Source organism: Malurus melanocephalus, unplaced genomic scaffold (genome assembly GCF_030028575.1).
Source record: "Malurus melanocephalus ecotype Western Australia unplaced genomic scaffold, MMel_1.1 scaffold_298, whole genome shotgun sequence".
NCBI classification, from domain to species: Eukaryota; Metazoa; Chordata; class Aves; order Passeriformes; family Maluridae; genus Malurus; species Malurus melanocephalus.
Genome location: NW_026623530.1, coordinates 461,053 through 476,691, shown reverse-complemented (window position 1 = coordinate 476,691; position 15,639 = coordinate 461,053). Strand labels below are relative to the sequence as shown.

The 15,639-nt window shown below is 38.7% G+C and overlaps 1 protein-coding gene across 6 annotated transcripts in view; it reads left to right on the top strand.

Moving 5' to 3' along the window:
• EMSY (EMSY transcriptional repressor, BRCA2 interacting) overlaps window positions 1–13,362 on the top strand; it is a 43,182-nt gene extending 29,820 nt beyond the window's left edge. For 3 of the 6 annotated variants that reach the window (XM_057376989.1, XM_057376990.1, XM_057376985.1), the window contains 7 exons: window positions 1,193–1,357; window positions 1,619–1,777; window positions 3,486–3,545; window positions 4,605–4,756; window positions 6,185–6,748; window positions 7,723–8,091; window positions 9,731–13,362. In XM_057376989.1, the coding sequence (XP_057232972.1) occupies window positions 1,193–1,357; window positions 1,619–1,777; window positions 3,486–3,545; window positions 4,605–4,756; window positions 6,185–6,748; window positions 7,723–8,091; window positions 9,731–9,925 (1,664 nt within the window). In that variant the 3' untranslated portion in view covers window positions 9,926–13,362. Of the gene's footprint in view, window positions 1–1,192; window positions 1,358–1,618; window positions 1,778–3,485; window positions 3,546–4,604; window positions 4,757–6,184; window positions 7,605–7,722; window positions 8,092–9,730 lie in introns of those variants that run through there. The other 3 variants (XM_057376986.1, XM_057376987.1, XM_057376991.1) reach the window with 3 other exon arrangements.
• Window positions 13,363–15,639: the final 2,277 nt, after the last annotated feature.

The following is a 15,639-nucleotide window of genomic DNA, read 5'->3' as shown; positions in this document are numbered from 1 at the left end:
CTCCCTGTGTCTCCTTTTAGCATAGGTTTCACCCCATCTGTTTGCAGTGAAGTGTCATTTTTCCCTTAAAGTTTATCTTCCTCTTGAGCTACTTAAAAATGCTTTATTTCTCCTAAAAAGTGGTCATAAAGATGTCTTGCTGGGCCCCAACTTGCTGTTACATTGCAACTTGTTTCCTCTTTCTGGAGAGCCTGCCAGARGTAGGCAGCGTAACAAGTTTTGGAGGTTATTTGGCAGTCCATGTTCTGCCACTGTCTTTCCTGAGAGTATCAAAGCATCTCTCCTCTGCATAGCTGAAAGCTGCCATGGGACCAACACAAATCTTWTATAGACATTTATGTGCATCAGGTCGTATATCAGACATGCATGGGAATTCTGTCTTGACTTCAAGCCGTGATCCAGATGCAGTTCTTTGTGTGGAAAAGGAGCATAAATAATAAGGCATAAACARCACCCATCCTTTGGCTGTGAATGACAAAGGGATGTATCACTGCAGCAAATGAAAGCAAATGTTTCAGTGAATCCTTTGCGCCTTTTCTGGGTAATTTTCTAACTCTTGGTCTATACTGCCATTTAAGTAAATTTTTAAAAGGTTCTGAACATTCAATCAGCTTATCAGAATTTAGGTACTGTTAGTTCAGGATGCTGAATACATGCTGATCACCTGAACTGCTAAAACCTTCTGGAAAAGAAAGTCCAAGGCAAATTCAGCATACARAGGAACCTACTGAAGTTTGATTTTTCAAGCAAATCTTTTACAAAAAACTAAGATACAGGACTTTTGTTTTTTACTGGAAACTGTTCTTAACATCAACAAATGTTTCACTTCAAGAATCAATTGTAATAAAAACTAAAATTTTGTAGAATGAGAGTATGCATCCTTGGCAATGTTCAAAACTAACAAGTAATTTGGTATAATTTTGAACTATCACCCTGCTTTAAAGCACGAAGAGCCCTCCAATCCAAAATGGTTCTATGATGAATTTGATCTGCTACAGGTTGTCCAGAGAAGCTGTGGCTGCCCTATCCCTAGAAGTGTCCTAGGCCWGGTTAGAGGGGGCTTGGAGCAACCTGGTGTAGTGGAAGGTGTCCCTGCCCATGGCARAGGGGTGRAGCAAGATTAGYTTTAAGGTCCTTTCCAGCCCAAACCGTTCCATGATTCTGTKATGTGCCTTTGTTATTTTGCAAACAGATTCTCAGCCTGTGGTCCATGTGATTGCTTCAAGAAGTCARGATTGGACAGAACATGAAATTGCTGTAGACACAAGCCCTACAATAATTTACCAGGATGTGTCCAGTGAATCTCAGTCAGCTACTTCCACAATAAAAGCTTTGCTGGAACTTCAGCAGACTACAGGTCTGAAAACCCATTAAATTATTTAGGATAACTTTAAAGGTTGTTTTTTGCTTRAGCAGCCCTTTGTAATAAGTTTTGTAATGAAAAAGTACCTATCTTGAATCAACTTTATTCCTTTCCTCTTATCCTGTATCAGTTTGTTTACATCTATTCTATGGTGTTCACTATATGAAATTAAACTGGTGCATTTTTGTAGGTTTATTTTATTATGAAGGTTTATGTAKTAGAGGGTTGATTTTATGTTCTTCTTTTCTTCTAAAGCAGTGAAGGAAAAGTTGGAATCAAAGCCAAGGCAGCCTACCATTGACTTGAGCCAAATGGCTGTCCCAATCCAGATGACWCAAGAAAAGAGACATTCTCCAGAAAGCCCTTCAATTGCTGTTGTAGAGTCAGAACTAGTGGCTGAATATATCACAACTGGTAAGTGGCTATGGTAGTGTGAGGGTGGCTTTGCAGGTGAAGTCTGAGCACTTCATTTTGGAGTTTTCTTACTCTAAGTTTCACTTTTGTGTTTATGCTGTAATTTTCTGTAGAGGAAATGAGTCTTCCTCCACTCCTGAGAGCCTGTGCAAGGGACAGGGATTGCATCTGTTTTGCTGGGGCATAGGGAAAAATATTTCTAACTGAAACAAAGGGTGGTTCCTTCAGAAAATCCCACGTGAATAGATTTCCTGTTCTCTGAATGTAGAAGACAGACTGTCCCACCATTCTGTTCCCTTGTCTTAAAGGAAAATGTCCAGTAAGGAAAAAGTAAAAAATTAAGCTGCAGGAACTGTAGCCTAGTTTTTGTGCGCTCTGAAAGGAGTCAGATACTGAATTCGTTAAAATCCATTTATTCYTGAGTTAAAGCCAGGTATCCATTTAGCATGCTAATGTAGCCCCAGTTTCTTCATTTGCTACAAAGCTTTGAACTAATAAATTTGCACTTTTAAAATAAATAAGTTCCTCAAATTCAACTCATTAAACTCTTGACAAATATTTGGACGTCTCTTTTGAGTAAGTCCTTTCTCTTGTCTCTCCCGTGTTCCCTACAACCCCAGGACACTAGGTGTGAGCCACTTCCTATATATACATGAGAGGATCAGATTACCTGTTTTCCATTTTAATTTCTTAAACCTCTATTGTTGGTCTCCCTACATGATTTGGAAAATGAAAGCAAAAGTGTGTTGAAAGTCCACACTAGAAAACAGAAATAAAACTTAATTACAATTAAACTGTATAAGTCCATATCTGTAGCTCCAGTGTTTTTAGTGCTAAATGTCTAATCTGATAATTTTTTCTGTACCTCCTTCCCTTGCTCCCATCCCTTGAATGGCYTAAATTTAAGTTGTGTGAAATGGAGGTGGGGAGATGTTGTTATTATTATTCTTTTAAATAGYACTTACTGTATYTGATTTAAGTTTTGAATGTTTTAGTCATACTCCCTTGCATCTCTTTTAAAACAAAGTCCAGAGTATCACCAGTAGAGTTAAATTGCTTTCCAGTTAGCAGTTAGTTATCTTCACTGTTAAAGATACTGTGCATTGAGTTTCTTTTTAAGGTTCCAGTTTTTGATGGGTTTTGCTGTGAAAGTTGATGTACGATAGGGCCTTTTGCAGGGAGGATGGGAAATTAGTCAGCATCTTTGTAGACTTCACTACTTTTCTACAGCTTAGAAGCCATATAAAGTACAAAGGCTAAAAATTTCCTGGAGATAAGGAGATACTATTTTAAATATTAGGATTTCTGTAAACATTGGTTTGAAATGCAGGAATCTACCAGAGAAGTACAGGCTCCTGTGGGTTGGCAGCAACAGGTTCTGCTGCAGCACTAAACTGGTTATTTTGYTCAGATTTTGGTTCCTTCTCCCAGTTTCTCTGAACATTACTTGGATTCTCTGACAATTGAGTGTTTCTTTTTGGTTTAATTTGTGTTTCTCTGATTTTACCAGTAACCCACATATCTGTATTTTCTGCTAAAAATTCAGTAGAAAGATAGTGAGGAATCTGTAGTGTATTGTGAAATGTCCTGCATGGGCCTAGACAGAAGATTTAGGCATTTGGGAGCTGGGAATCAGCATGTGCTTCCTCATGAAATGAAGGGAGCAGTTCACACAATCTTAGTGTCACCATTTTTTGTCTGTCTGCAGACTCAGGAAGACAACATTGTATTGGTTCACATTCGGAAGAGTATCTACACAACCATATAGGTTAGAAACTTTATTTTTAAATTAAAATTTTAATTGTGTAGCAATTGTTGGGAGATATCCAGGATAAATCTGGCACAGCATGCAGGCCAGTATTGATATAAACCAACTTTCTTGGAGTGAGAAAGTAAAATTACCATATTAATTCAAAATTTGACCTTTCTTTTAACATTCGGGAAGGTCACTAGAAACTTTCTAATTTTAAGTTAAGTTACAACTGAGTTTAAACTTTGCTTGTTCTCCTTCAGTTATTAAATACTTTGTAACGAAGAAATTAAGTAAGACAAATGTTTGCATATTAGTAYGGACAGGTATAAAGTAATTTGGATTCATATCTTATCAGTGACTGCAATATAGAATGGTTTGTTTGGGTGTTTTTTTCTCAGCAGCACATTATTTTTGTATCAACCCACTGTTTTATTAGAGGCCTGTCACTGTAGCTCTGTAACTTGAGCTAGGTCTGTTCTCAAAAGTGACATAGACCCATAACAAGGTCTCMGTGTTTTGATCTGTCATTTCTGATCAGCCTCACTTGCTTTAATAGTACCCAAATATTTTCTCTGTGCTAATCTTTCATATTTGGCCTATGCTCTGGGGAGTATTTTGTATCAGCATTGTGTCAGTAGTAGAAAACTGGTGAGCAAGGCTTGCTGTTCTTAATTGCAGTCAGTTGTGGAGGTGCTTTTAACAGTGTAAAAAACACTGAATAATTTGTGTTGTACAGCAATATTCTGTTGCTGTATAAAGAGCCCAGCTAAACATCAAGTATAAACTCTGCTTGCAGATTTAGTGTATTGGGACAGGGTGGCCAGAGGAGGTTTGGACAAACSTGGTTACTTAGGAAACAGAAAAAAGCAAAACCCTGGAGTTGCTCCATTAAGAGGTTTCTCAGAATAGATCTATCCATTAATAAGGTTGAGGCAAGCACACAGTGAAAGACATTYTTCATATGGAGATCTTTTTCACTCCTGTATGCTTTCAGTTGAAGCTTAACTGCAAAGCAAACAGTWGAAGTTCCTGCAGTTAGTTCTGGAGAAGTGCCACTGACCTCTTTACTTTCAGTCAGTCATCGGTCCCAGCCCCACCAGTCATCTCAGCCCCAGAGGACTCTGCTGCAGCACGTGGCTCAGTCGCAGACAGCAACGCAGACTTCTGTTGTGGTGAAATCTATCCCTGCATCCTCCACAGGCGCTATTACCCATATCATGCAGCAGGTTGGACCCTTTCTTTTCCCAGCAGTCTGTAAACAGMAGTAGGTTATATGAATTACATAGGACCAGGGTTTGTTATGAATGTATRTATCTTGGTGCTGTCACCAAAAGGATTTAGCATACAGGCAAATTAATGATTTTAATATTGCTTCAATGGCCTTARACTGAAGGAGAGGAGATACTGATTAAATATTGGGAAGAATTTCTTTACTGTAGRGTAGTGAGGCACTRGCAMAAGTTGCCTAGGAAGTTGTGGATGCTGYATCCCTGGAAGTGWCCAAGGCCAGGTTGGATGGGGTTTAGGGCAACCTGGTCTAGTGGAAGGTGTTGCTGCCCTTGGCAGGGGTATTGGACTAGAGGGTCTTTTAAGGTCTTTTCYAACCCAAACCACTCTGTGATTGTATTTTGATAATGAGGGTAGTTGTAGTATTGCAGGGGCCTGAGCTCTTTTAGGTGATGTTGGTGGTAGTGTAGGGGGAAGAGGGCTGAAATGTAATCTGGTCAGTAAAGAGTGCACACAGTGTCTTTCCAATTGAGGGCTTTAGTTTGTGGATAAGAAAACTTCTCTGAATCAGAAAGTCAGACCATATTTAGATCAGTGCTGTGGGGATCCCAGACAATTCAAACAAACCGTGTAGCTTGTGATGAAACCTTGCTGAAGCCATTTGGATGGTTTTRATCAAGACCTGCTCAACTCTGCAGTACTTTAACTCGTGAGAACTTCAGCTGCAGTCCAGAACAGTGGTGTATTAGGGTTGTAAGCCCACATCAGGCAGTGTGTTTTCACAGGTGTTAGATTAGTCTGCTTCATCTTGCTAAGCCCATTTTTCAGTACATTTACACCATGGTTTACGACGTGTAGGTTGCTCACTCCCTCAAAAAGTCAAATGTTTGTGTAATGTCCAAGAAAAATTGCAATATGATTTTGAGAAAGGAAGGAGAAAAAAGGATCTCTGCTGAAATAGGACAGCCTGTAGTTATATGGAACTTTGCAGAAGAAACCATAGAGAAGATTACTAGACTTAAGAAACAGAATAAACATTTATTGGGCAGAGAGAGTCTGGCTTTAATGAGAAGCTACTGTTTCAGCCACCTGCTACTCCCTGCTGCTTCATATCCAACTGCCAGACAACCACAGGGGGCTTTGAGCCTCAGTCTGACACAAACCAGGTCTATGTAATCCCACTGAGGGTTAGTTGTGGAGCTGATGTTCTCRCATAGAGATGTACTACAGTTTAATATGATAATAATAGCTCTTGATTGCTTATATATTGTGAAATATTCACATAGCTGTATCTTTTTATACATTAATTGGGAGTCTGTAGTGGTTAAACAAGTTTTAGTAGTCCATTTGAAACACTAAAAATTATTTGTAAATTGTGTATTCTTATATTTCTCTTTACTAACTTACTCTAAATTATTCTTCTTAAGGCCTTAAGCAGTCACACTGCATTTACCAAACACAGTGAACAACTTGGAACTGAGGAAGGAGAAGTGGAAGAGATGGACACCTTAGATCCTCAGACTGGCCTGTTTTACAGATCGGCCCTGACACAATCACAGACACAAAAGCAGCAAAAAATGAGTCAGCCACAGCTGGAACAGACTCAACTGCAAGTGAAAACTCTGCAGTGTTTCCAGACTAAGCAGAAGCAGACAATCCACCTRCAGGCTGATCAAATCCAGCACAAACTCCCACAAATGCCCCAGCTTTCCATAAGGCATCAAAAGCTAACCCCATTGCAGCAAGAGCAAGCACAGACYAAACCAGATGCACAGCAGCCCCCACACCACATGGTGGCCAAAGAAAGGCAACTCCCTACCTTAGTGGCACAGCCACAGCAAACTGTAGTACAGGTGCTTGCAGTAAAAACCACGCAGCAGCTGCCCAAACTGCAACAGGCACCAACGGCACAAAAAATCTACGTGCAACCCCAGCCCCCCCAGAGTCAAATGCAGCTACCTGCTTCTTCAGAGAAACAACCAGCAAGCCAGGTAACGGAATATTGATAGCATGCAAAATACACGTCGCTGTTCAAGGAAAAAAAAATAAAACACCGACCCTGTTGCTGTAGCAGTGTTTTGTCCTGGCAAGAGAGAATTTCTCATTCTGCTGGTAGTAATTACCCCATCAGAAGGTTGACACTAGGAGAGAAGCACATATTAGAGGGGAAAAACCATAGAGCTCACAAATGTGTTTTGTTGGACAGTTTTTATTAATTTCAGCCACCACTGGTATATGGAATTTGTCCCTAGTTATTTTCTTTAAATTTTTAGATGTGACACATTATTAATCTCCATTCAAAAAGCACTTTTTATTTCTATAAAAATAAGGATGAAWACATTGCAGTCTCATAAGGCTGTCCATTGTTCCTCTTTCTTTGTAGTTTGCATCTTCCTGAAGATACATGGCTTTCATGTTCAGGAGTAATGATTTTCCTTGGGAGGGAGAAAGGTAGAGACTGAGGAACATGGAAAAAAATTATTTTAACTAATTCCAGAAAAGAACAATATTTTTTTGGCCTTTGCAGAAATAGTGTGAAAACTAGAGGCGTTAGCAAACATCCCATGGGGCTGTAAATCCCAAAGGAAAATGAGGCGGCTGTGGTATTACACTGCTAAAATCCTTACCTAGCAGCCTGAAAAGCTGCTTTTCCCCAGGCTTCAATTAACTGTTGCCCTATTGTTGCTAATTCCTTTGTTAAAACACTTGAGTTTCAACTGTCTTCCTAATAGCAAGTATGTTGTTTGTGCCATTCTGTACTTGGAAATATTGATTAGGTTTTCAATTWAAAAAAATATTAACTGTAATATACACAACAAAAAAATTGTTTTCCAGTGCAACATCTAACTCCACTGTTACAGAGATAACTTTTGAGGGGTGTGAGCCTCCTTTTATTTCAAAGGTAGCAGGTGGCAGTTCTGTGCCCAAACTGGCATTGCTGGTTACCAGCCTATTTCCCATGCAGGCATCCACGGAGACAGCAGTAGCAGATATATTGAAAGTGTCTATGGTGGAAGCTCAGATTGATGCAAACATAGAACATACGATAGTGGATCCCCCAAACAAGGCCACGTCCACTAGTAAACCCGCTAGTGAAGCAGAGTCGTCACCTTGTACCCAGGGTCCGAGGGTGGCTGCAGTAGGGATGATGGCACCTTCCATCCTCCAGCAACAGACACGTACAGAATCCAGCTCAAGTCCTCCTGCTGTTGGTACTACTTTAACAGAGAGGAAACTCGATGCACAAGGAATGCCTACAACAAACCAGTTCATGCACATTCAGAATATATCACAAAAGAAAGCTGAAGAGAGCTCATCAGAAACTGTTGTCCAGGTAAGAGAAGACAGAGCAAATAAGGCAGAGTTTGAGCAGAGCGAACACATGTCTGTTGTTATGATAGCCACTGAATGATGTTTGAGTTTTTGTGGGTTTATTCCACGGGTTCTGTTTCTGTTTTTACTCTTAGCTTGTAATTGGTTGCTATATTGAAGTGTAATTCTTAACTGAGCTCAGGTTTCTCTAGCACTGTTTCATTCGCTCTGTTCTTAGTGTCTTCCTTCTGGTAAGAAAACAAGCAAGTTCATCTCATTTTACACAGTAAATTTGAAATGCTTAAAACTGCTTCAACACTTAGTATGGTGTTATGTTCTAGAATCTTTTATATTATCTATTRAAGTTGTCTCTGGGTATAAAATTATTGCAAAAAATGACCTATTAGGGTTGTGCTTACTGGAAAAATTCAGCAAATAAGGTCTGAAATCAGAAGAAATCTTTTTAACTTCACTTCAAATCAGACTTAACACTTCTGAGATGAAATTACTATTTATCTTTAGCCTAAATCCTTTGAATCATTTCCTGATGCATGATATTTTCATGGATTCTGCTGCCTTAAATATGATGGTTTATGTTGTAATAAGTTGTCRGAATGTCAACTGAGGAGGTGTTTAAGTCTTCCAAGGGGTATAATATGAATCTTCATAGACAGGTTGGTATGGCATATGTTTACACAAATGATAGTGTCGATTGAAATTCTTACTACATATCATATTGGTGCTACAGTGAAAATGCTTCTCATGCGAGGAAACAATTTGTGTACAGAGGTTTCAAATTTCTCATACTACTTTGTGAAGTCTTTACTGGGACTAACTTTCTTTTTTGTAGAAATTACCACTTTTGTACTCATTTTTAGTCGTCCTTAAATAGACAAAGGTAGATTTCTGTTTTACTTAAAACCTGTATATTTTGAGAATCTGTACTGTTTATCATTGTGGCATGGCACAAGCTTCAAAAGTCAAATGCTGCCCAGAATTTCAGTTGTATAAAGCCATAGATTTAGCTTCTAACCTATGAAAATATAAGCAAAAGTAAATAACTTAGTATAAATAATAATAATAATCATCATCATTTTAGAAATAAATAGCTGTTGTGTTTCCTCAGCCTCTGAGCTGCAGCACTGAGCAGGGCCAGAGCTTGTAGTCTCTTGTATGCAAAAAGCTAGCTAGTCCTCCAGAGTGCTTGGACAACACTCTCAGACAGCTGGGGGGAGTATTGGGGTTGTCCTGTGCATGGCCAGGAGTTGGACTGGATGGTCATTGTGAGTCATTCTACTCAGGTTGTTCTTATATCTGCATGTCTTGCCTGAAAAAGATAAGGCTGAGAAAATACTGTCTCTGGTTTGGGTTTGCAGACTGGTGGATCATGGGCATTGGTTATGCTGTCACAGACCTTTAGGGAAGATCAATGGCCAAGATCACTGGCTGGAGAGTTTATTCAAGTTTTATTCAAGTTTTTATTCAAGATTATTCAAATTTTACCTTTCACAGCCTAATCCAGTGCAASGGTGCTTTGAAGCCTTATTAGGGAAAATTGCACTTGGAAACCAAATAATCCCTTTTCTACAAGTACCTGTGCTTGCACTGATGCCTTCACCTTCAAAACTGTTTTTTAAACCTAAMTATTTTCTTTCTTTCAGACTATCCCTCACTATTCCATCCCTTGTCACTCCAGCTCCAATGTGGTAGTGGAACCCAGTGGGCTCCTGGAGCTCAACAACTTCACCAGTCAGTGCCTCGATGATGAGGAGACAGCAATGGAGCAAGATGTGGACAGTAGCACTGAGGATGGCACTGAGCCCAGCCCCTCTCAAAGTTCTGCTGAACAATCCTAAGGAAGTGGGACACTGGAGTGCGCTTTAAAAKATCTTGGGATTTTGAGTATCCAAGATGCCCTTCTCTTGTGATGTTTTAGAGCACTTTGCCTATTAGATACATTCATTGGACTCTTGAAGCATCAGTGTGTTTTAACAAAACCGTATTGAAAGAGCTGCATCTTAAAAATTGTTTCCAAAAAAAAAGGAAAATATGTAGTTACTGAGATTTAGTAAACCTGTGACAGTGGAATGTACTCCTGTTAAAAAACRAAGCTGCCATAATTCTAAAGCTTGTGCTATTGAAGTCCTTGCCCAGATACTGAAGCAGCTGTTAGTGAAAAGGGATTATTGTTTTGCTGTCTTTTTAGTTGTTGAGCAAAACACCATCCAAAAAAAAAAAGTTTAATAAATACTTGTATTTTTAAATAGCATGTGAGAGAAAAAATGTCTCTGACAGTGCTGGAAAAGCCCCAGGAATTTTGAGTATCCAAGTACTCAAAGTAGTACTACTATCCAAGTAGCTTTCTTGCACTCATGCTCACTTAATTTTTTTCATAAGCCTAAAAGTTTTTTTTTTCATTCTTTTTTGTGAATGTTTGAAAATAAGCAAAATTGGTAACTGGTAGCAAAGTGGATTTGCTAGTGAATTTTTGTGTTCATGCTTTACAAGAAGTAGGGTAAAAGTAGGGTAATGGTAGATGAGGCATTTCTTTGTGCCATAAGCACACAAAATGCTTGTCTACTCTAGTTAACCTTTGATTATTTATTTAAAWATAAAATTTAAAGTGAGACAAGTTGTTGGAAGAGTTCCTGTGAAACAGGCAGTTGTATTAGTTTTAGTACAAACCAGGGAGAAGAAGGTGTCTTTTGCTATTAATCAGTTTTTCAAAACTGGGGATAAGGGGTTCAACATCTTTCCAAGTTGAACTTAAGAATTTAGAAGTGAGCTAAGGCTTTTCAAAATCTGCATTTTACTCTTACGTGCTGTTTTTAAAGTTGACTATTTGGGGAGTTCAAAACCTTAAATGGGTATACAGTGGTAGGTTTCCAAAATAAGCCTTATGCCTTGGCTTGTTGAAGCAATACTTTGGGGTTTTGTGATAGTTACAAGTCACAGAAAGAGGCTTGGGTTCAGATGGGACAAGTGAACCAGTTTTAATACATTCTGGTAATCAAGACAATACTTTTTTTTTTTCCAAAATGTATATAAAACCATGTTTTTAACTGTTTTGTATAGATTTCATTATAAATAACTAAGCATTTTATGACTTTGACATATCATTTAATTGTATATACATGTATAAGCCTAACTGCCCACATTTTGGTGCTGAAGTACTACTGTAAGTAGATTTCATCCAAAGTCTAATACAGCTTTTTGCGTCAGTYTTTTTTTTAAGCTGTCATTTTACTGTTGATATTGTAGTTAAGGTTAAATTCCAGCTGGAGTAACTCAAACTAAAAACCACAAACCAAAAAAACCCACTTATCTGTCTGGAGTATCCACCTATGTTAGAATGTGCAGTAACCCCTAGATGGGGCTCTTGGTTTTCCTCTAATCTCAGTTATCTTATAAATGAAGTCATTAGGACCGTCATGTATTTTTTTTTCCTTCTGTTTTCTTTTTCTATCAGTGTTAGTTCCAAAATAATGTAGTTTATAATTGTGGAGAAGTGTCCTGATAGATTCAACGTGCAAATACTGGAATAGTGACTTATGAAACTAACAATTTTTGTGCTACCTTCATATTGAAATAAGTATTGGTTTCGGTTCTGCTGTCCATAGTGCTCAGGATTGAAGGAATAATATGTATTGAATGAAATATTCCACATTTCTTTAGTTCAATAATAACTCCGTCAGTAGGCCATTGTAGGTAGTTCAGGTTTTAATTACTCTTCAGGAGTTTTTGTTCTTGCTTTAAAGAAATCACAGCAATCAACAAGAGTAACAAGGTATGATCTAAGTTGTSAAAGTTCCACATTGCTTCAGAATGACAAAAAGTGGCTCAATACCATTACTGGCATTGGGCAGTCTCTTATGCKTTGCATAAATCTGTGTAAGGAATGGTCTGCATTATGATACCCATTGGTGAAAAGCCCAGAGCAGGTGAGACACACAGTTCTGGCTTGTATAAAATTTTCATTGTCACCTGCAGTGCTTTGCGTGTCCCTCCTCTCTAGGATTGGAGGGTCATGAAAATATAAGAGAGAGTAAGATTTTTCTTAAGCACTCAGGACCAAAAACATTGTCCTAAGTTACAGTTTCAKTTTTAGGTGAAAGTGTATGCCTCCTCAGCCAAAAACAGATACCAGAAATTGCCTACAGTGAATTCAACACCAAAGCATTCACTATATTATTGAGTTGCAGTCCAGTTTATTCAGATGTTTTATGTAAGGCTGTTGTTTGCCYCTTTAGTGATGGCTGGAGCAAAGATATGGACAACTACAGTGAACTATCTGACAGTTCTTTAAAGACAGCAAATTGTTAAACACCTGAAACCTTTTCAGGTTTCTATGAGAAGTGATTGATTTCAGGTTGGTAAGTTGGGGATGTCTAGGGGTGATGTAAGAAACTTAGAAGAAKGAACTTTGGCAGTGTATTCATTCTYGAGACTCTTCTCTTACTGCTTTCCCAAAYTTCAGCTTGTTTTCCTTCACCATATGAATACCTTTACAAATAACAGCTACCCAAGGTGAGCTAAAATACGGGTAGATATGGTAATTTTCTTTTTACTTGCTTTTTGATAATGGTAGTAAGATGAGGTGCTTGGAGGATTTGGCCTTCTCCCCTTTCCATGAACTCCAGGCCCCACTGCCTGGCAGATGTGCAGCTTTTTCCTGCTTGTCGTTGGAATACTTCATCCTCCTGCAGTCGTGTATCCGCTTCTCACAGCCCTAYAAACATCAGTGAACTGCTAAAAATAAAACATCAGTATGTCAGATAAGATTTGCATATCTTATCTCCCTACTAAGCTGTATCTTCATTCCTGAAATTAATTTGATGTCCCTCCTTGGAACAGAAGAAAGGGTAGGTATGGTGGTGGTAATTTTTGGCACCAGGAATTAGCAGGCAATAGGCTGGTATGTTATCAGAAAGCTGTATATTGTAAAGCARGTGAAGTGGCATTAACAAGTCTCTGAATTCAGCAGTTTAACAAACATGCTCTGGCACTGCAGTAACACATGAATCTTCAAAAAAGGATGCTAAGATAGTGAACTGAAGTTAGAGGAGGTACTTAAACTAGGGGGAATTTGTGTGCTTTAAAGATGCCGGGAATCATAAAGGCTTGTATGTTTTCTGGAAAGGTTAAAACATTGGGGTGAAGGTATTTTCAGTCTCAGTCTTTCTTCCATTGGTAAAATAAGTTTTTGAAATTTCAGGGCAAAATAGAAAAGGGGCCCTTAAGGCCCTTTGACCAGAACACATGACTAAATCAATGGGATTAAAAAAAAAAAAAAAAAAAAGGGGCCCTTAAGGCCCTTTGACCAGAACACATGACTAAATCAATGGGATTAGAAAAAAAAAAAAAAAAAAAAAAAAAAAAACACAATAAAATCTACCTAAAACCTTTTTTAAAATCAAAAACCTTAAATTAAGACTATACGCTTTTGTTTCCAATGCATAAATGGTTCCTGAAGTCTATGGATTTCACAGGTGAAGGTGGTTGTACATCCCCACAGGTACATGCAAAGGCAGATGGTTTCAGCTTGACAACATTCAATTCAGAAAAGACTGAYCATAATTTAAGATGATGAACTAGAAAAATACTTCTTTGGAGTTTGCCTTTATTTGAAAGGAAATATGTTTAGCACCTGTGTGTCTATGCTGGGCTCCTTTCCCTGTGTCAAAGTAAACCATGAAGAACATTTGCTAGCAGCCTGTGCAAGGTTTCCTTCCTCCTCTATCCTGAGACTTTTTGTATCTGTTTTTTTCCAGTAGAAAAGAAACACCTTATGATAAATTTAAAGCTTAACGTAGCTTATGAAAGAGTAAGGGAATAAGTACTTTTAGGTGTATTTGTGGGTTCTTTTGCAAGAAGAAATTGTCATTGAGGTGTTTCAGTCTGGTTATAGAGGCAGAGTATCATCATCAAATGATTTGGGTTGGAATAGATCTTAAAACTCATTCAGTTCCACCATCCTGCCATGGGCAGGGACACCTTCCACTAGATTAGGTTACTCCAAGCTCTGTCCAACCTGACTTTGAACACTTCCAGAGATGGGGCAGCCACAGCTTCTCTGGGCACCCTGTACCAGGACCTTGACACACTTGACAGAAAAAAGAAAATAAACTTGAAATCAGTAGTAAGATTGACAATAATAAACTGGAATTGGCAAGGGGTACAGTGTTTTCTGTCATTTGCAGTCTTTTCTCTCCAGCACAGAGGCTACAGGTTGAAACCTAGTAGCCTCGTATCTCTGATACTGCCAATGAATTGAGAGTTGCACTGGTATGCTAAGGATTTAAACTGCAAAAAATAAAGATAACTGGTGGTACCTTGTCATATGTAGAGCTATGACTGGCATGTGGAGATGGTTAGGCATCTTCTTGCATGAGTTAGGGTGAGGGGGAGTGTTTTCCCTGCACTTCAGTGAAAAGTTGCTGAAGTGTTAAAACAGGAAAATGAGTAGCTGGGAACTTGCTCTTTAATTGTACAGAAAAGGGCCTTTGAATTATTTGGTGCAGAAAATATATTAAGACGTTTTTAAGCACTGTGTACTGAAGAGTAACCAAATGGTCTTGAATCATTTTTGAAGCCCTGGACTGCCCACARAAGGGGGTTGAAATAGAATGATTTTTAAGGTCCTTTCCAGCTGAAAACATTCTGTGATGACTGTTAGGAATGTCCAACAAATACTTCACGACATCTGGTCCTACTCCAAACTTCCTATGATTTTAGTTTTGCRCAATGCTTGGCCTCTTTTGAAAAACATTTTTTTTWAATTTRGTTTGGTTTGGTTTGKTTGTGGGTTTTTTAAAAGTTTCTTGGTGTTTTCATCCAGCTCACTAAGTTTTTTAGCAGATTTGAAATTTTCTGTGATCCTGTTTTCTGTAGCTGCCTTTAGTAAATGGATTTAGAAAAGCTGTTCTTGTCACCCAGCGGAGAGTGGCTGATTAGGACCATGAGCTTTTTGGGTTAGCACTGAATCTTTCAGAGAGTGGTAGGCACATCAGCCAGTCTCTCATGGACTACATAGAGGATTTAGACTCATAGAATGGTTTGGCTTGGAAGGAACCAACATCATCTAATGCTATCACTTGAATACCCAAACTACCTAGACTGCATCTTCTTTGATGACATTTTTACTAGAACTTCTATAATCATTACTTGTAAGAGCCTAATTTATTACAGTAGAGCAAACATTGTTCAGAAATTGTCTTTTATGGCAAAAAAAAAAAAAAAAAATCAACTTGTCCCAGCTCTTAGCCAGAACTTTCCCGGAGGCTCGTAGATCTCCAGTACTTCAGGACTTCCTTCATGTTCGGCCAGCTAAAGGCTCTGAAAGTCTCTGCGCCGGATTTTTTTTTTGTTATTAAGGATGCTGCCCAAGACTTGCAAAGAGCTGGGACCAGTTCTTGGAGCCAACATAGAGATTGGCAGGAACCTCTGGAGATTATCTGGTCCAACCCTCTTGCTCAAAGCAGGATCATGTCCAGCTGGGTTTTTGGAAACCTACCATGATGGAAACTCAACAACCTTTTCCAGTGTTTGACCATCGGCTGTCATGGTTTTG